Source organism: Podarcis cretensis (assembly GCF_951804945.1).
Source record: "Podarcis cretensis genome assembly, chromosome: 3".
Taxonomy (NCBI): domain Eukaryota; kingdom Metazoa; phylum Chordata; class Lepidosauria; order Squamata; family Lacertidae; genus Podarcis; species Podarcis cretensis.
Window position 1 is genome coordinate 88,318,698 of NC_137172.1, and position 17,066 is coordinate 88,335,763.

General features: G+C 38.5%; 1 protein-coding gene across 1 annotated transcript in view; it reads left to right on the plus strand.

The window, feature by feature from the left end:
- LMBRD1 (LMBR1 domain containing 1) overlaps positions 1-17,066 on the plus strand; it is a 50,415-nt gene that overhangs the window by 9,379 nt on the left and 23,970 nt on the right. The window contains exons 4-7 of the mRNA XM_079970487.1: positions 3,389-3,486; positions 5,394-5,461; positions 7,302-7,390; positions 12,106-12,179. Coding sequence (XP_079826613.1) covers positions 3,389-3,486; positions 5,394-5,461; positions 7,302-7,390; positions 12,106-12,179 — 329 coding nt within the window. The remainder of the gene's footprint in view (positions 1-3,388; positions 3,487-5,393; positions 5,462-7,301; positions 7,391-12,105; positions 12,180-17,066) is intronic.

Genomic DNA, 17,066 nt, shown 5'->3' on the forward strand with positions numbered 1-17,066 from the left:
AAATAGTTTAGTAGAGTTGCTTCTGGATATCAGCATCCTTGATTTAATCTTGGCCTTGCTTTGCAGATGTCTGCATTTTGGTCCCCTGCTAGGAGAAGTATTTATTTATTAAAAATACCCCTTTCTAGTTAAGGAAATGACATCCCACTGTAAGGGGAGAATTCTTCAACGAAGGACATGTTCCAGTTTGCATAATATGACTTTGATGGGGTTTCTTTATGGGAGCATGATGAAAGAACTGTGGTTCCCTTCCTGAGCATGAAGAAAAAATATTATACTGCTGCACTATGAATTCATTACATGTCAGAAGCTGGTTATTGTTGGAAAAGGATGTCTTACCTAAATTCTATTCACCTTTCAGCTTAAACATAACACGGCACAACAGTTTTTTACTTACAGGAGTAAATGATGCAATAAGATTAAACATAACATTCTTCAGATGGAAGTTAAGAGGCTCCCTTTCTTACTGTGTTGTTGTTTTTGTTTTAACTATTTATTTATGCTTTTACCTTATATTTTTATCTTGTAAACCACCCCGAGATCTTATGATGAAGGGTGGTATGCAAGTCTAATATAATCAATCAATCAATCGATTGATTGATTTCCCCAACAGAGGTAATCTTCTTTCCATTCTAGATTCCCCCTCCTAGCAGGATAAATTCAGAACCGTAGTCTTTTGCCATTCTTAGCAAAGCCATTTTCTCTAAACTTGAAAATATTTTCACTGCTAAAGCTAGTATACCTGGGAAATGGCTTGTGTGTGCTGCATGATCTGTCAGAGCTATAGCTGTTCAGATAATGTGTTGCATGTCTCCAGACAGAAGAGTGACCTGTGGATTAGTAGGAATCATAGAATCATAGAGTTGGAAGAGACCACAAGGGCCATCGAGTCCAACCCCCTGCCAAGCAGGAAACACCATCAGAGCACTCCTGACATATGGTTGCTGACATATCGTTGTCAAGCCTCTGCTTAAAGACCTCCAAAGAAGGAGACTCCACCACACTCCTTGGCAGCAAATTCCACTGTCAAACAGCTCTTACTGTCAGAAAGTTCTTCCTAATGTTTAGGTGGAATCTTCTTTCTTGTAGTTTGGAACCATTGCTCCGTGTCCGCTTCTCTGGAGCAGCAGAAAACAACCTTCCTAATTTTCCAGCCTAATACTTAATGTATCTAGCATAAAGCTAATAGGCTAGAAATGTAAAGTACTCACCCACCTTTATTCACTGGTAATGTGAAACTCTTGTGGTAAGCCTATTCATTTGAGACTCTAAAGTGCTGACTCTTGAGGCTCTTAAGCTATTGAAATAATGGAATACAAGTAAGGGAAATAAAACTAAGTTTCTAGTGAGTACTTGAAGCTGCTTCAAGAAAGCCATATATTTCCTACTCTAGAAGCATTATCACACACACTTTTATTTTAGATAATAAAGTTAAGTGTCCCCATCTTGAGGGAAATATTTTGTAGTCTGTAGGCTTGATGCTGTTGCACAGACCAACCTCCAGATGGAGCTAATGATTTAAGTGTAAATAGAAAGCGATTCTAAATGTGTCAGATTAATGAGGTAGGCACCAGGTACCCAGGCATTCTGTATGAGCGGAACCATGACTTCACAAAATGGCTACCAAAATGTACAAAGGTATAAATGGTACTAAATGTAAATCAAACCGAATAGTTCCCATCATAGATAAAGCTGAAAGCAAATCTCTCTCCCCACCCAAGGTAGAAAAAAATACTCAGAATATCACAAAAAAAAAAATATTTGGACACTGTAGCCTGACCACTTTTGTGGACAGCTTTCCTCTGTAATCTTTAAATAAAACGTTTTGATGTTTAGATGAGTCTGCAGGACTTTTTATTAAAGACTGCATACTGGTCAGTTGTTCGATCTTTCTTGATTCAGTTTTAGTCTGAGGTTGCCTGTGGGTGTGTTAATAGATCAAGAAAGTGTTGGCAAGCCATTTTGCAGCCTGTAGGCTATGATAGGATATTAGGAAGTATGTTGTCATTCCTCTAGCTGAAAGATGGATGTATTTGCCTGGAAATAAAAGTAGAAGGATGGGATGCTTTGAGAATAGAAGATGACACTGGTAGTCACATGGGCACTGAAGGATCTTTGATAATGTGATTTTGATGCGTATTTTGGGGAGAGATTTTAGTAGAGGTGAGCCAAAATGACTGCAGAGAAAAGCATGTTTTCTTCCATGTATGAGCCACAACATATTGGGATTTCTTGTTTGCTCACCAATGTTTATCTTTAAAAAACATACTGCGACAAAATTTTATACTTGCCGAAGATTGGACTGAAGTCTTGTTTGTGTAACTTGCAATTTTTCAATAAGAAAACGTAAGGAAGAGATCCCTTTTGACTGTGTGATTTGTACATATCATTTTCTGGAGTAAATTCACCATTCTTGTTTCTTGGTGATAGCATAAAAGGACTGTGGCAGTAAGTACTAGTTATAGGGCTCTTTCTGTTTAGTACTGACAGTTGTAGTAAAGAGCTGTTTTCTGCAGTAAATAATTATTTTCTACTATTCCTGAATTTTTAGTTCTGGCAATTTTTGTACAAAATAGTGACACAGTAAGGGAAGATATAAAATATGATTTTGGTCTGAGAACAAATGATAAAGGCTTCCTGCCCATAGCTATTGTGACCTAAAACACTTGAAAATGGGATTGACCCAAGTTTGTCAGTGTTTGCTTGTTACTCTTGACTCTTTCCCACCGTTTCCCAACCCTTTACCTCTCCATTTAAATTCAGACTAAGCTCATCAGAACAGGGGTTGCTACCTCTTGCCCACGTGAGCCTGGAAAGCAACTGAGGCACCAACAATATATATATATATATATATATATATATATATATATATATATATATACTATTGATAAGATCAGTCACATGCTTTTGTCAATCATCAGCAAATTTTAATTGGTCAACCAGGCTACAGCCAAAAAAACAAGCAAAGAAGTTTTAGCAATCAAGCATAGACAACAGAGCACAATAAAGCACATGAGATGAAGCACATATAATATGTAAAGCATACATTCACATGTGGCATATACCTCAAGCTGTGAACGCTAGTTTCATAGGCTTACTTGAGTTAGGAAGCTTTTTCAGTAACCATAGTTGTGTTGAACATAACAGGCTCAGCCCTGCTAAATGGCAGATGTTTAATTTTGTTGATGTCGCAAAGATGGCAATCGGCTCTAAGATTTTCTTTCAGTACTTTGTCCTTGGAGTTTCATATAACTTGCAATATAATATATAGTGTATTGCCTCAGTAGACCAATATTGTAGTAGTAAATGAGAGTTTGAAGTGTGTTAACATGTTCTTTTAACATCATTTTTGGGGAGAATGATTATTTTTCCATCCTTTCACTTCTAGCACTCTATTCCATCATATTATTTTGTGTGTTCTTATGGATCCCCTTTGTCTACTTCTACTACGAGGAGAAGGATGAAGATGATGGCAACACATGCTCAGTAAGATGTTTACAGGACTTCTGATTGCTTGACTTGGACATCTAGTGAATTCTGGTTTATTCTACTGCCAGCTGAAAAAAAAAATCTTATTAAATGCTGTCCAGTGTTAAAAGTAAAATACACTGCTGGTGCTTGAAGCCAGTACTGGGAATTGTATTGACTTAATCTGTCAGTTAACCTACTTAGAGGCTCACCAGGTAGATCCTGAGCTAAGAAATGTGCTGGCTTTTTTGAGAACTCCCATTGTAAACCCTTAACACATAGTGTATGAAGTTGGTTGTTTTCAGCTGACCATTGTTAAGATTAAGCACAGCTTAGAATTTAAGTGACACGCTAAACTAAAATGAAAGAGAACGTTTCTAATCTCCTTGCAGCCATGCCAGAGGAAGAGGGTATGTGAACTCTAGCTGGTTCAAAATACAGTGAATTTTAATATCCGAAAATTCAGTACAGGCAAAAGGAAGTACAACTGCACAGCAGATAGTTTTAGATTGGTTGCTTAGACCTGCTGTTTCTCTCCTGTGCAGTATTGGAAAATGAAGCTGCGTGGCATTTGCTATTTCAAGGTGTTGAGATGGTCACCATCTCAACACCTTGTAATAGGTTGCTAGGGAGCGCAAGAAGGAGAGTGCTATTGCACTCAGGTCCTGTTTGTGGACTACCCACAGGCATCTGGTTGGTTATTGTGAGAACAGATTGCTGAACTAGATACATCTTTGGTCTGACCCAACAAGACACTTCTTACATTATGTTTAACAATGGTTTAGTATTATGTCTAAACACAGTCAGTGAAGGGAGATTGACTTGTGCATATATAAATGCTCGTGAAGTCTGTTTGTGAATAGACGCAGCAGTAACCACAGTACTTCTATAAAATGCTTGGCAATCGTAACTTTTGAGGCACAATAGTAATTAATGCAGTAAATTTTTCATTGATAAAGTGCTTTCAAAAATTATTTCTACAGAAAGCAGTTTTGGCCACCACAGAGTGATGTTTTTGTGTGCTTCTCTAGAAGCTACATGTGAATGTATTTTATCAGTTTAAAGGGTGAGAATAATTTATTGCATTAAATAATATTGTGTTTTTCTCCTCTTTGACTTTGACAACAGTGCCTTTGTGGCGCCAAAAAGGAAATGGGACCAAAACATCCCTATTTAAATGGTGGGGACAGAGAGACTTTAGTTTAAAGAAACTATGTATTGTCTTAAGCAAGAAAACAGGAATTAACAGCTGGAAGTAAAATATAATCCTCTTTTATAGATGAGAACCTGAATACTGTGGAAACTTGCATTTTCATTTTAATGGAAAATATCCAGAAGGCTCTTCCAGTAATGAGCTTTCTTTCTTCATTATCCATTGTTATGTAGTAGATATCTGCAGTGCAGATATCTTGCCCATTTTTAAAGAAACTGTGCTGAAATAGTGGCAGCAGAAGATTGGTACCATTTGATGTGCTTGCTGCATGAAACAGTATGCCTAATGCATATTGGAGATTCAAAGTCATACTTTTCTTATTGTTCTGTCAGTAAAACATTTTGGTATTCCAGATGAAACAACTCTCCCCCCCGCCCCCCCTGTGCTGTTCCAGGGATTCTCCCAACCCCTCCAGAGCCAGTTTGGGGGAGTGGGTGGGAGGAGGAGAGGAAAACCCTGGTGTGCAAGCAGAAGCTGGTGGGACTCATTAGTTAAATCCTGTCCTTGAATTGCAGAGCTTATAAAGTTCATAATTAACTTTAATTTATTGATATACAGGAATAAATCAAGATCCTTGAGAAAAAATTTAATTTTCAATATAAATTTTCAAAAAATCTGTTTTGTGGGACATCCAGACAGATGCAGTAGGCAGAATTAGCTTGAAGATATTGTTAGTTTCTACATATTCTTACTTTTTGTTCTAATTTTACAGCAGGTTAAAATTGCAGTCAAGTATACTCTAGGATTTCTTCTGGTTTGTTCTGCTCTACTGCTAATTGGGTAAGTGTATATGTTTCTGCATTCTAATACCACAAGATGTTGTAGTTTTCAAGCTTGCTGAAATGACCACCGCCTGTCTCTCATATATCAGCCCCCATAAATCTATATTTAAACAATTCTCATTTTAAAGCTCTTGATAATATTGCCTCTTATTTCTTCCCTAATCTATGTCTCCTGCTCTGTCTTGTTTCTTATATGTGCTCTCTGCTGCTTCTCCCTCAGCTATGAACTTGCACTTGATCCCTCTTACAAAACTTTTAAACCCTTTTAATGCATAGTCCGTCCATGTGTTTGTGTGTCTATTTCTCCCCTTCCAATACAAGCAGTATCTAAAATACCATGTCTTGCTCAGGAATTTACCAAGGTTGTTTGGTCTTGGTAGCCAGCCAAAATCTCTGCTTTCCAGACCTTGCTCCTCCCTTAGTGGGATGAATCTGTTCACACTGAACTTTTGAGATGTTTAAAGCACCTCCGAAGTGCAGCAGTAAGTTGGTGCTGCCTATTTCAAAGTTCAGCAGGTAGTCTGCCGCTTACCAACCTCATGCTTAATGTCATGGCATGGACGAGGTTCTGCCCCCCCTCCTGAGCTTGGAGGCGAGACGGCTTTTCATGCTGTCATGGAAAAGGAAATGTACTCTCATCATAAAGAGAATGGTGAGCAGGGTTTTTCTTTTCTCTCTCCTCCATTTACTAATCTTAATGATTTTTAATCATCACCCTTGACAGTAGGGATCTTAGAATAATTTGAGTCCTGCCTGGCTTTGGATATTAAGCTACCTCCAATGGTTTAAGTTCCTGTCTTGTTCTGAAGCTGGTGTCCCCCCCCCCCCCCCCGGTTCAGTTGACATGGAAAGCTTTGGTTAAGGGAAGACCTCCTGGTTTGTTTTCTTGCTTTTGCGACGAGGCTGCATGCTGGTCAAAAGGCTCATATTTCGTTTTAATGAGCCAAGATCATGAGCATCCAATCAGTCAGTGTTTCAAGGGACTGCTACTGATGCTGCTGGTTATCACTGGATGCAGTAATTCCTCTAGTGCACTAGGTATTCTCAAGAACTCCAGTAACAGTGTCCATTGTGCTGCATCAGCTACTTTTCCAATATTGTTAAAATAGTTAAACTCTCCTCATCCCTGTACTGCCACTTAGATTGAAGTGTGCTGTGACAAAGTTAGGCTCCCTCGCTAGCAGTAGCAGCTCATTATTGTAAAGTCTGTAGGTGTTGGTGGCGCAGCTGTTGTTTGTCAGCTAAAATGCTTGCTTTCAGTGCCACGCAGATGTGTGCATCCTTCTTTGACATAAAATTCCCTCATTTTAGCTTTGCAGATTGTTTTCTGTATTTAATTTAGGAATGCCTTCAAAGCTTGGGAGGGGGGGTATTGGGCAGGGTTTGGTCTTCATAGTCTTTTTAAGTGTTTTTAGTTGATAGCCAATGTTGGCCGTTCTCACTCACTGAAATTAGTGGGCACAAGTAACTTAAATTAATGATTTCAGAAGGTTTCCTCTTAGTAAGCCTTAGTTGAATATCTCTTTGTATTTGTCACAAGCTGTAGCAAAGCTCAGTTTCAATAAATAGTTGATGTTCTGAAATGTTCACTCTCTCTGCATTTGACTGGCTTTCCAGAAACCTCTGCTTTGGTCACCAGATATTGTGAAGTCAATATAGAGTCAATATTTTCAAACCTTTTTTGTTAGGAACACCGAAATGTAGTGCAGAAGGCTGTAAAAATTTCCATGGTAACATGGATGAGCCCTGTCACCATCCTAGTATTGAAAGACTATTTGTAGTCTTGATGTAGTGTATTTTATCAGAGGATAACATTTTTATTTTTTCCTCCTTGTTAGAGCCTTTGTTCCACTGAATATTCCCAACCAAAAAAATACAACGGAATGGGAGAAAGTGAAACTTTTGTTTGAAGAGCTTGGAAGCAGCCGTAAGTTAGAGACCTAAGAAGTGAATAATTTTGTATATCCTTACTCCAAATAAGACAGTTTTCATTGGACTACTCCATTCATCTTTAAGAATCTTTTAAGTTATAGTGTTGCTCCTAGGAGTTACATGTTTGGAATGTTGTGAGTGTCCTGGGCACTATCCCCATTGGCCACTTTTTCACTGTGCCCACATGGACCACATTCATGACCCCAGAAAGGCTAGATGCAGGGAATACCTGCAGCCAGAAACAACTGCTGACATTGATCTTGTAAGTCCTGTGTCTAGAATAACCTTGCAGCTGAAATTTTCTTTTTGATCTGTGCATATGTTTCTATATTTGTTTATGCTGTTTCCTAGGAATGTGGGTGGTGCTGTGGTGTAAACCACAGAGCCTAGGGCTTGCCGATCGGAAGGTCGGCCGCTCAAATCCCCGCGATGGGGTGAGCTCCTGTTGCTCGGTCCCTGCTCCTGCCAACCTAGCAGTTTGAAAGCACGTCAAAGTGCAAGTAGATAAATAGGTACCGCTCCGGCGGGAAGGTAAACGGCGTTTCCGTGCGCTGCTCTGGTTTCGCCAGAAGCGGCTTAGTCATGCTGGCCACATGACCCGGAAAAACTGTCTGTGGACAAACGTCGGCTCCCTTGGCCAGTAAAACGAGATGAGTCCCACAATCCTAGAGTTGTTCGCAACTGAACTCAACTGTCAGGGGTCCTTTACCTTTAGAGATGACACACACAGTGGAAAAAAGGAAAACAAATGGTTGAGGGGAAGTCAGAATTTTACAAGAAGTTGCATGAGACACTGCTGGATTACATGGACTACAACAACATTATTATGATGGGCGATATGAATGGGGTGGTATCTACAAACATGGATAAAGCACAAAGACAAAACATAACAAAAGATGGCAGACTACCTAAAACTTTTTTTGACCTAACTGACAATATGGATTTGATTGACATTTGGAGAACAAAAAATCCCTTAGGGAGAGAAGGGACTTTCTTCTCTGAAGCCAAAATGACCTGGACTAGAATTGACCAAATATGGATAACTAGAGGACTGGCACCAAAGACTAGAAAGGTGGAAGTCTGCCCCAAAACTTGCTCCGACCATAACGCCGTGAAGATGGAAATGAAACTAACATTAACTGGTTCCTTCAGATGGAAGATGAATGACACCTTATTAAGAGACCAAGAGATTGTTAAGAAGGCCCAAAAGACTTTGAGAGACTATTTTGAAGTGAATCTGAAAACTACAGTTGAAAAAAGAGTAATCTGGGATGCAAGTAAAGCGGTCATGACGGGGTTTCTGATACAACAGAATGCTATAAAAAAGAGAACCCAAAATGAGAAAAAAGACAAAATTCTGGAGAAAATAAAAGGAGAGAAAAAATTAAGATTGAAACCAAAGTCACAGGAGATTCTGAGAGAAATTAAATTATACCAAGTACAATATTTGAAACTGATAAACCAGGAAATTGAGTGGAAAATTAAACAAATGAGACCAAAGACTTTTGAATCAGCAAATAAATGTGGGAAACTGCTAGCGTGGCAGTTGAAAAAAAGACAGAAGCTGAACACGGTTACAAATCTTGAGGTTGAAGGAAAAAACATTCAGAATCCTGTGGAGATTAGAAAGTGCTTCCAGAGATACTTCAAACAAATCTATACCCAGGGGCCACAGAACGAGACTGAGATAGACCAATTCTTAAGAACTAATGGACCACAAAAAATATCTCAAGAAAATAAGACAATATTGAACTACAAAATAACAGAACCGGAGATTGAAGGTGCCATTCAAAGCATGCAACTAGGCAAGTCTCCAGGACCGGACGGATTAACCTCCAAGTACTATAAGACTTTGAAAGACTATTTAATTCAACCATTAAAGGAGGTGTGCAATGAGATTCTGGAGGGAAAGAAGGCGCCGGAGTCGTGGAAAGAAGCTTTCATCACATTAATACCAAAATCTGAATTTGAAAAGACACAACTCAAGAACTACCGTCCCATATCCCTTTTAAACGTGGACTACAAAATCTTTGCAGATATTTTAGCTAATAGACTAAAAAGAGTTCTAAATGAAGTGATACATAAAGATCAGGCAGGCTTTCTTCCAGGCAGACATCTCTCTGATAATACAAGGAACATTATTGACATTTTGGAGTTATTGCAAACGAATATTAATACAAAAGCAGTTTTAGTTTTCATCGATGCGGAGAAGGCATTTGACAATATTTCTTGGAATTTTATGAAGAAAAATCTTAAGGGAATGGGAGTGGGACGGGGGTTTGAAAATGACATAGAAGCAATTTATTCAGAACAAAAAGCTAAATTGATAGTTAACAATGTGGTGTCAGAAGAGATTAGAATAGAAAAAGGAACACGACAGGGCTGCCCTATCTCTCCATTGCTATTTATTTCGGTCCTGGAGGTGCTTTTGAACATGGTCAGCAGGGACCGGCTGATCCAGGGAATTAAGGTCGGAGCTAAACAATATAAACTTAAGGCTTTTGCAGATGATTTGGTTTTGACATTACAGGAGCCAGAATCTAGTACGAAAAGGGTGTTAGAATTGATTCAAGAATTTGGTCATGTGGCAGGATTTAAACTGAACAAGCAAAAAACCAAGGTTTTAGAGAAAAATTTGACAACAATGGAAAAAGAAAGGTTTCAGAAGGAGACAGACTTAACTGTGGTTAAGAAAGTGAAATACCTAGGGATTAACATGACGGCTAAAAATTTGAATTTATTTAAAGATAATTATGAGAAATGTTGGATAGAAATTAAGAAAGATCTAGAAATTTGGTCAAAATTGAAGCTTTCCATGTTGGGTCGGATTGCTGCTATAAAGATGAATGTATTGCCAAAAATGCTGCTTTTGTTTCAAACTTTACAGATTGTGGACAAGATGGATTGTTTCAAGAGGTGGCAAAGAGATATTTCTAAATTTGTCTGGCAGGGCAAAAAGCCCAGAATAAAATTTAAAATATTGACTGACGCTAAAGAAAGAGGGGGGTTTGCCCTGCCAGACATGAAGTTGTACTATGAATCAGCAGCATTCTGCTGGTTGAAAGATTGGCTACTTCTTGAGAACACTGACATTTTGGACTTGGAAGGGTTCAATAATGCTTTTGGGTGGCATGCATATTTGTGGTACGACAAGGTAAAAGCTAATAGAGCATTCAAAAACCATATTGTCAGGAAAGCTGTGTTTAATGTCTGGACAAGATATAAAGACCTATTGGAAAACAAGACACCAAGGTGGCTATCACCTATGGAGGCTAAGGCTCTGAAAAAACTCAATATGGAGGCCAAGTGGCCGAAATATTGGGAGATATTAGAACAAGACCGAGACACATTGAGATTGCAGAGTTTTGAGAAACTAAAAGATAAAGTGCGAGATTGGTTACATTATCATCAAATTAGAGAGGCCTTTAACTTGGATAAAAAAATAGGCTTCCAGGTGGAAAAATCGAAATTAGAAACAGAATTGCTAGAACCTAAAACTAAGATACTTTCGAGAATGTACAACTTGCTGTTAAAATGGAATACTCAGGATGAAACAGTTAAATCAGCTATGATTAAATGGGCACAGGACATTGGTCATAACATTATGTTTGCTGACTGGGAAAAGTTGTGGACCACCGATATGAAGTTTACGGCATGTAATGCCTTAAGAGAAAATATTATGAAAATGATCTATAGGTGGTACATGACCCCAGTCAAGCTTGCAAAAATTTATCACCTGCCTGATAACAAATGTTGGAAATGTAAAGAAACTGAGGGAACATTCTTTCACCTTTGGTGGACATGCCCAAAGGTCAAGGCTTTCTGGGAAATGATCTATAATGAACTAAAAAAGGTATTTAAACATACCTTTCCTAAGAAACCAGAGGCCTTCCTTCTGGGCATTGTCGGCCAATTGGTGCCAAAGAAAGATAGAACATTCTTTATGTATGCAACAACCGCAGCAAGAATACTCATCGCAAAGTATTGGAAGACACAAGATTTGCCCACTCTGGAAGAATGGCAGATGCAAGTGATAGACTATATGGAACTGGCAGAAATGACTGGCAGAATCCGAGACCTGGGAGAAGAGTCGGTGGAAGAGGACTGGAAGAAGTTCAAAGAATATCTCCAAAAGCATTGTAAAATGTTTGAATGTTAAAATGAGGTTGGTTATAAAGAAAATAGGACATCAGTGACATGGTAAAAAGAAATATGTAAAAATGCTTTGAAGAAAAAAAGGGGTAAGACCAGAGTATTATTATGTCGAGATTAAACAAATGATATAAAGGATTAAGTTATAAAAAACATGTGATAAGTGGTTTTAAAAGTATAGGAAACTAAAGGCATAATACGTTGAAATGTATAATATTGAATAAGATTGGAAAGAGGGTAGGGAATTGCTGAATTTGATTGTGTAAAGGGGAACACAGAAAAGGGAGATGTGAGGAAGTCAGGAAAGAGGGTTACAAAGATAGTAAATAAGAAATAATTTTTTCTCTGTTTTTCGTTTTTTGTTTGATTACTACTTCTTTTTTTTCATTGTTAGATTGTGCTGTTTTTGATCGTCTTTTTTGTTGTTTTTTCCTGATTGTGATGTTTGTTTTGTTGTGTAAAACCTTAATAAATATTTTTTTTTAAAAAAGGAAAACAAATGGAAACAAATGTTCCTTAATGTGAATTTCAGCAAAGCATTTCCCTTTTGTCTTACAGATGGTTTGGCGGCCCTATCCTTCTCTATAAGTTCTTTGACCCTTATTGGAATGGTGGCAGCTGTTACATATACAGTAAGTATTCATCTTTTTGTCTTGTGTTCATTTTGATGTTTGCTTCAGCTACAACAACTTGGAAGTCTTTCCACAGACCTTAATCTATACTGAAAGCCAATCAGCTTTCAGTTGTGTTGGAGTAACAAATGTGAATTGGAATAGTTGAGTTGCAGGTAAATGTTTTTGAGTTTAGGTCATGTCTCTAAGTGTGTGGTAAAACTCAACTGAATGCTATTATGCTTTAGCCTTTAAAAGAAAATTTCTAGACTCTGGAATCTTCCCCCTTCAATTAAATACTTTCCTTTTCAAAACTGTTTAAAACACTTTTCTTAACATTGTGCATAGTGGCAGCTTTTTACCATGAAGCTTGATTTAGTTGAGCATGATTGAGCTTTACCATTCCTGTTGGAAGTATTGATGGACCTAATCTTAATAAGAATTTTGTGGAGATTATAATCTGTTAAATAGTAAACTCTTGTTTTAGAGTTTTTAGATGACAAACAATGATAGATGATAGAAGAATGATCTAAATTCTTCTAAATATATATGTTCATGTGTGAATAAGTTTTGCTCCTTGCCTTAAAATGGTAGTAAACTATGGTTGCAGTTTCTCAAAAGTTAGTACCTTGGCAGAGAAAGGTTTTTAAATGAATTGTGCAGATGTGATGTCTTCCTGACTCAACACTATAGTCAGCAGAATTTTGATGCCATCCCTAAGTCAATGTGTCAGAGCTGAGGGTATGAAGTGGGATTACGGTTATAGATCTCTGTATTCTGAATATTGACCTTCTCAGCATCTTGGCCAAAGTCTTTACTGATTAAAAGCTTTCACTATAGCAAGTTCTGTTTCACAAAGTAATCTTTTAATACTTATATAAACAGTTTATTCTAGTAACTGTTCCTTCGTCAAGCAAAGAATTTAGAGAACTTTATACCAGTCTCATTGGCCAGCAGCACATGTCCACAGTTAGCTGCATTATTAAAAAAACAAAAACAAAATACAATCGGTGAGTGGCAATTATGCTTCTTCCAGTTCTACCATACTCCCTGTCTGTGTGATGGAAATAAACATATGCTGCCTTACATTTGCAGCGCTTTTATGAGTTTTATGGAGAAAATGTGTGTAAGCACATGAATGCATACAAAATCCTAGCGTTTAAAAAGCATTTTTCATTTGATGTATTCACCACCTGAGGAAGTAAGACCCCTGCAGTTGGATCCACCCACATGGTTGTTTAATAAATACACACATGGCACAAAAACTCCCCAGTGCCATGGGATTGCATTATTGAAAAGTGGCTTTTCTGTGTGGGAAGGGTGCCTTTGTGCTCACCTATCGGTGTGCTGTTTGTGTGTGTGTGTTCATTCAATGGTTGTGGTGGTAGGGCTTATGTGCAAAGCTTTCACTTGCTTGTTTTTGAGCCTCATTTATGAACACAGATTATTTTTTTCTTGTGGTCTTCTTACCATCAGAGTTAAGGTGTACATTGCTGGACTAGGAGGACCGTTGGTCTGATTTCGCAGGCCTTTTATGCTATTGTTCAAAACACTTTGTGAGTTGTGAGTGATCTTAAGGCACTATTTTGAAAAGCTTTTAAGCTTGGGGCCTTCCTGTGCAAACTTCTGAAATCCAGCAAACCATCCAGTTGAGCTAGGTTGTATTCTTTGCAAGGAATCTCTGTGTAAGTGTAAACGTTTTTAGAAAAAACATTTACTGCTTGGCCTGGTGTGTTGTTCATTGCAGTGTTTAACAGGATATATCTTACTTTGATTTCTTTCACAGCCAAAACTGAATCTCTCTCATATTTTAATTGAACGGTAGCAATATTTTCCTTATATTTGTGATACAGATGGGTAGACACTCCACAAATCTGCCCTTAACTTGTACTAACGTTAAAGGTAAAGGTACCCCTGCCCGTACGGGCCAGTCTTGCCAGACTCTAGGGCTGTGCGCTCATCTCACTCTAGAGGCCGGGGGCCAGCGCTGTCTGCAGACACTTCCGGGTCACGTGGCCAGCGTGACAAGCTGCATCTGGCGAGCCAGCGCAGCACACGGAACGCCATTTACCTTCCCGCTGGTAAGCGGTCCCTATTTATCTACTTGCACCCGGGGGTGCTTTCGAACTGCTAGGTTGGCAGGCGTTGGGACCGAACGACGGGCACGCACCCCGCCGCGGGGATTCGAACCACCGACCATGTGATCAGCAAGTCCTAGGCGCTGAGGTTTTACCCATAGCGCCACCCGCGTCCCTGTACTCACGTTAACCACCTCTAAACATGGAGCCTCACCATAAATGATAAATAAGGGCTTGCTAGAAACCCCATTGGCTAATTAGGCCAACCAAAATGTCATGAAGTAGGGTGCAAGCTTGCAGTTACTCCAGAACTCTTCAACAGGCCAGATGGATAAAATACAAGAGTCTTAAGAATGTGGGAGGAGGGAGCAGATGCAGACATGGATGGCTTGACAACAAACAATCTTTGTTTTTCTTCTCTTTTTTAATACCTAGGCTGTTGGAGAACTCAAAAGCTTGTATATTTTGTGACATTTTGTTTGTCCTAATAAATCATAGGGATTTTGCTTCTTTTTCTTCTTATGGGCTAACATACCTGTTACCCTTTGTTAGAAGCTGTATCACAAACATTGCTTGCTTTAAATATGTTCTCCATTTAAATGATTTTAGATAACCTTGGGTATCAATAGTGAACCTCTCACCAGCTTTGTGCTGCTATTTGAAGTCAAGGTAAAACAGTATAGCTTTTGCTGTGATGAACGTGATTGATTCTTTCCCCTGCTTCTTTGTTCTTGAAGGGTACATGTAAGTGGCTTTAGTTTTTCCAAAACATTTAATAATGTTTGCATCTCTATGAAAATGTCACTGTAGGTAAGCACTCCAGTGCTGATTAAAAAGATGCAAAAATACAAAAGATACATTTGAATATGTAGGCTGCAACTTTTAAGTGACCTTTTCTGTTATTACTAGTTCACAAAAACTTTGTGATAGCCAATACTTTACTTGCCTTAAATTATTCTATAAAATGTATCATTCATTTTGTAAATGCCAGCATAGTTTAAAATTATTAGAATATTAAATTGTATCATTGTCCTTTTGGGCAAACTAAGTTTGGGGAGGACATGTACATTCTGCATAGCTCTGGGAATGCCCTAATATCTAGTGGGGTTTCTTTCAATTGATATTTCTCTCTGAAAGGCTACAGAAATACAATAGGCAGGCATGGGCATGTAATTGCACTGTAATTGAATGTTTTGTCTGCCAAGTATAGGATAATATTGCTAGTAAACTAGTATGACTTTCTTAATGCATATCTTCTACTTAAACTGAACTTGATCTTTGAACTCTTAACATATTCTGATTATATTCTTTCTTCTGTATAGCAGTGTAAATTCAGGTAGAATCCCCTCCCATCCTTTCTAGTGCCTGATCTCTCAAGGAGCTGGTGGTACCATGTGAGGAAACGAGAGACTGTAGCAGTGGCGTAGCGTGGGGGGTGCAGGGGGGGCCGGCCGCACCGGGCGGAACATCTGGGGGTTAGGGTTAGGGGGCACAAATCCACGGGTTAGGGGGTGCAAATTACTTGCCTTGCCCCGGGTGCTGACAACCCATGCTACGCCACTGGACTGTAGACTACAGCAAGATACATTATTTTACTACTAATCATACTGTGCATGTTCACAACTATGCTACCAAAACGTGCAATACATTTGCTTAAATTAATAATTATTTAATCAGGAAAAAGATAATACAAATAACTTCGAAAACTGACCATAGGCTTGTGGTCTAAATGAAAATACATTGGGGGGGGGGAATGGAGGGCACAGAGATCCAAGGAAAACAATGGAGAAGGATTTAGATTTTTGTTGTTGAAGGAATCTGACATGTATTGAGAAAATGTCCTTGGTTAAGATGTAGGGACTGTCAATGTGTATAAACACAGTGTGTTGTATCATGATCATGAACAGAAGCTTTTAAGGTAGGAAACCTTAAGGTAGACACAATAGATAACAGTCAAGGGAAGTCTGGACTCTGCTACTGCCTTCACAACACATGTGGTAGAGAAGCACAGGTGAAATGTCTTTCTATTCTTTGGAACAAGTTCTCTTAGCAGCAAATATTTTTTGTTATGCCGAGCATGTCAGAATTGAGCAATTCCTTCATACAGGGCTGTCTAAGGCTGTTCTGTTTCCCCCCTGCATCAACTGCCTTGCCACGTTTCGGAAGGCTTATTTTCTATGTACTGTACTCTTTCTTTTTTATTTATGCATTTGCTAAATTTATGATCCATCCTTCCTCTAAATGTTCACATTAGTGCATATTTGTTACATAGGAAAACTGAGCCCCTTCATTTTTTTGCTGTCATTCTGCTAGGAAAAATTAATAGAGAAGATTTGCAAATGATGGACTGCATAGTTCTCACCTTTTGAGAATTGTCATCTTCACTACAGGTTAGCTTATAGCCATTCAGAAATGGAATCATTTTCCTACTGAAGAGATTAAGAGACAAAAGGCAGCATTTTCTATTTAGAAACGCTCTTTACATATTCAAAAAATGGACACAGCTTGCATCAACTTCAATGTAACAGGGATTTTATTCACCACCTTTCTGTGCTACTTGTGTATTGTGTGCAGCTTCGCTAGAGGGCAGTTGTGGGCAGTAAATATATTGCAGGGCAGGAATTGCATCTTGAAAGTATTTTGTGTTCAGTTTAGTGCTTTATATAGTCTAAAATTGCATGTTATGCATTCTAAAAAAACCTAACAAATAGCTTGTATTCATTTCAAAACACAACAGTTATTGCCAAGCGGTAATTGTACTTGAAGTTACAGGTTTAATTAACAAGTGGCACTTTCAGTGACTGCCACACATTTGGAAAATGGGCATTAT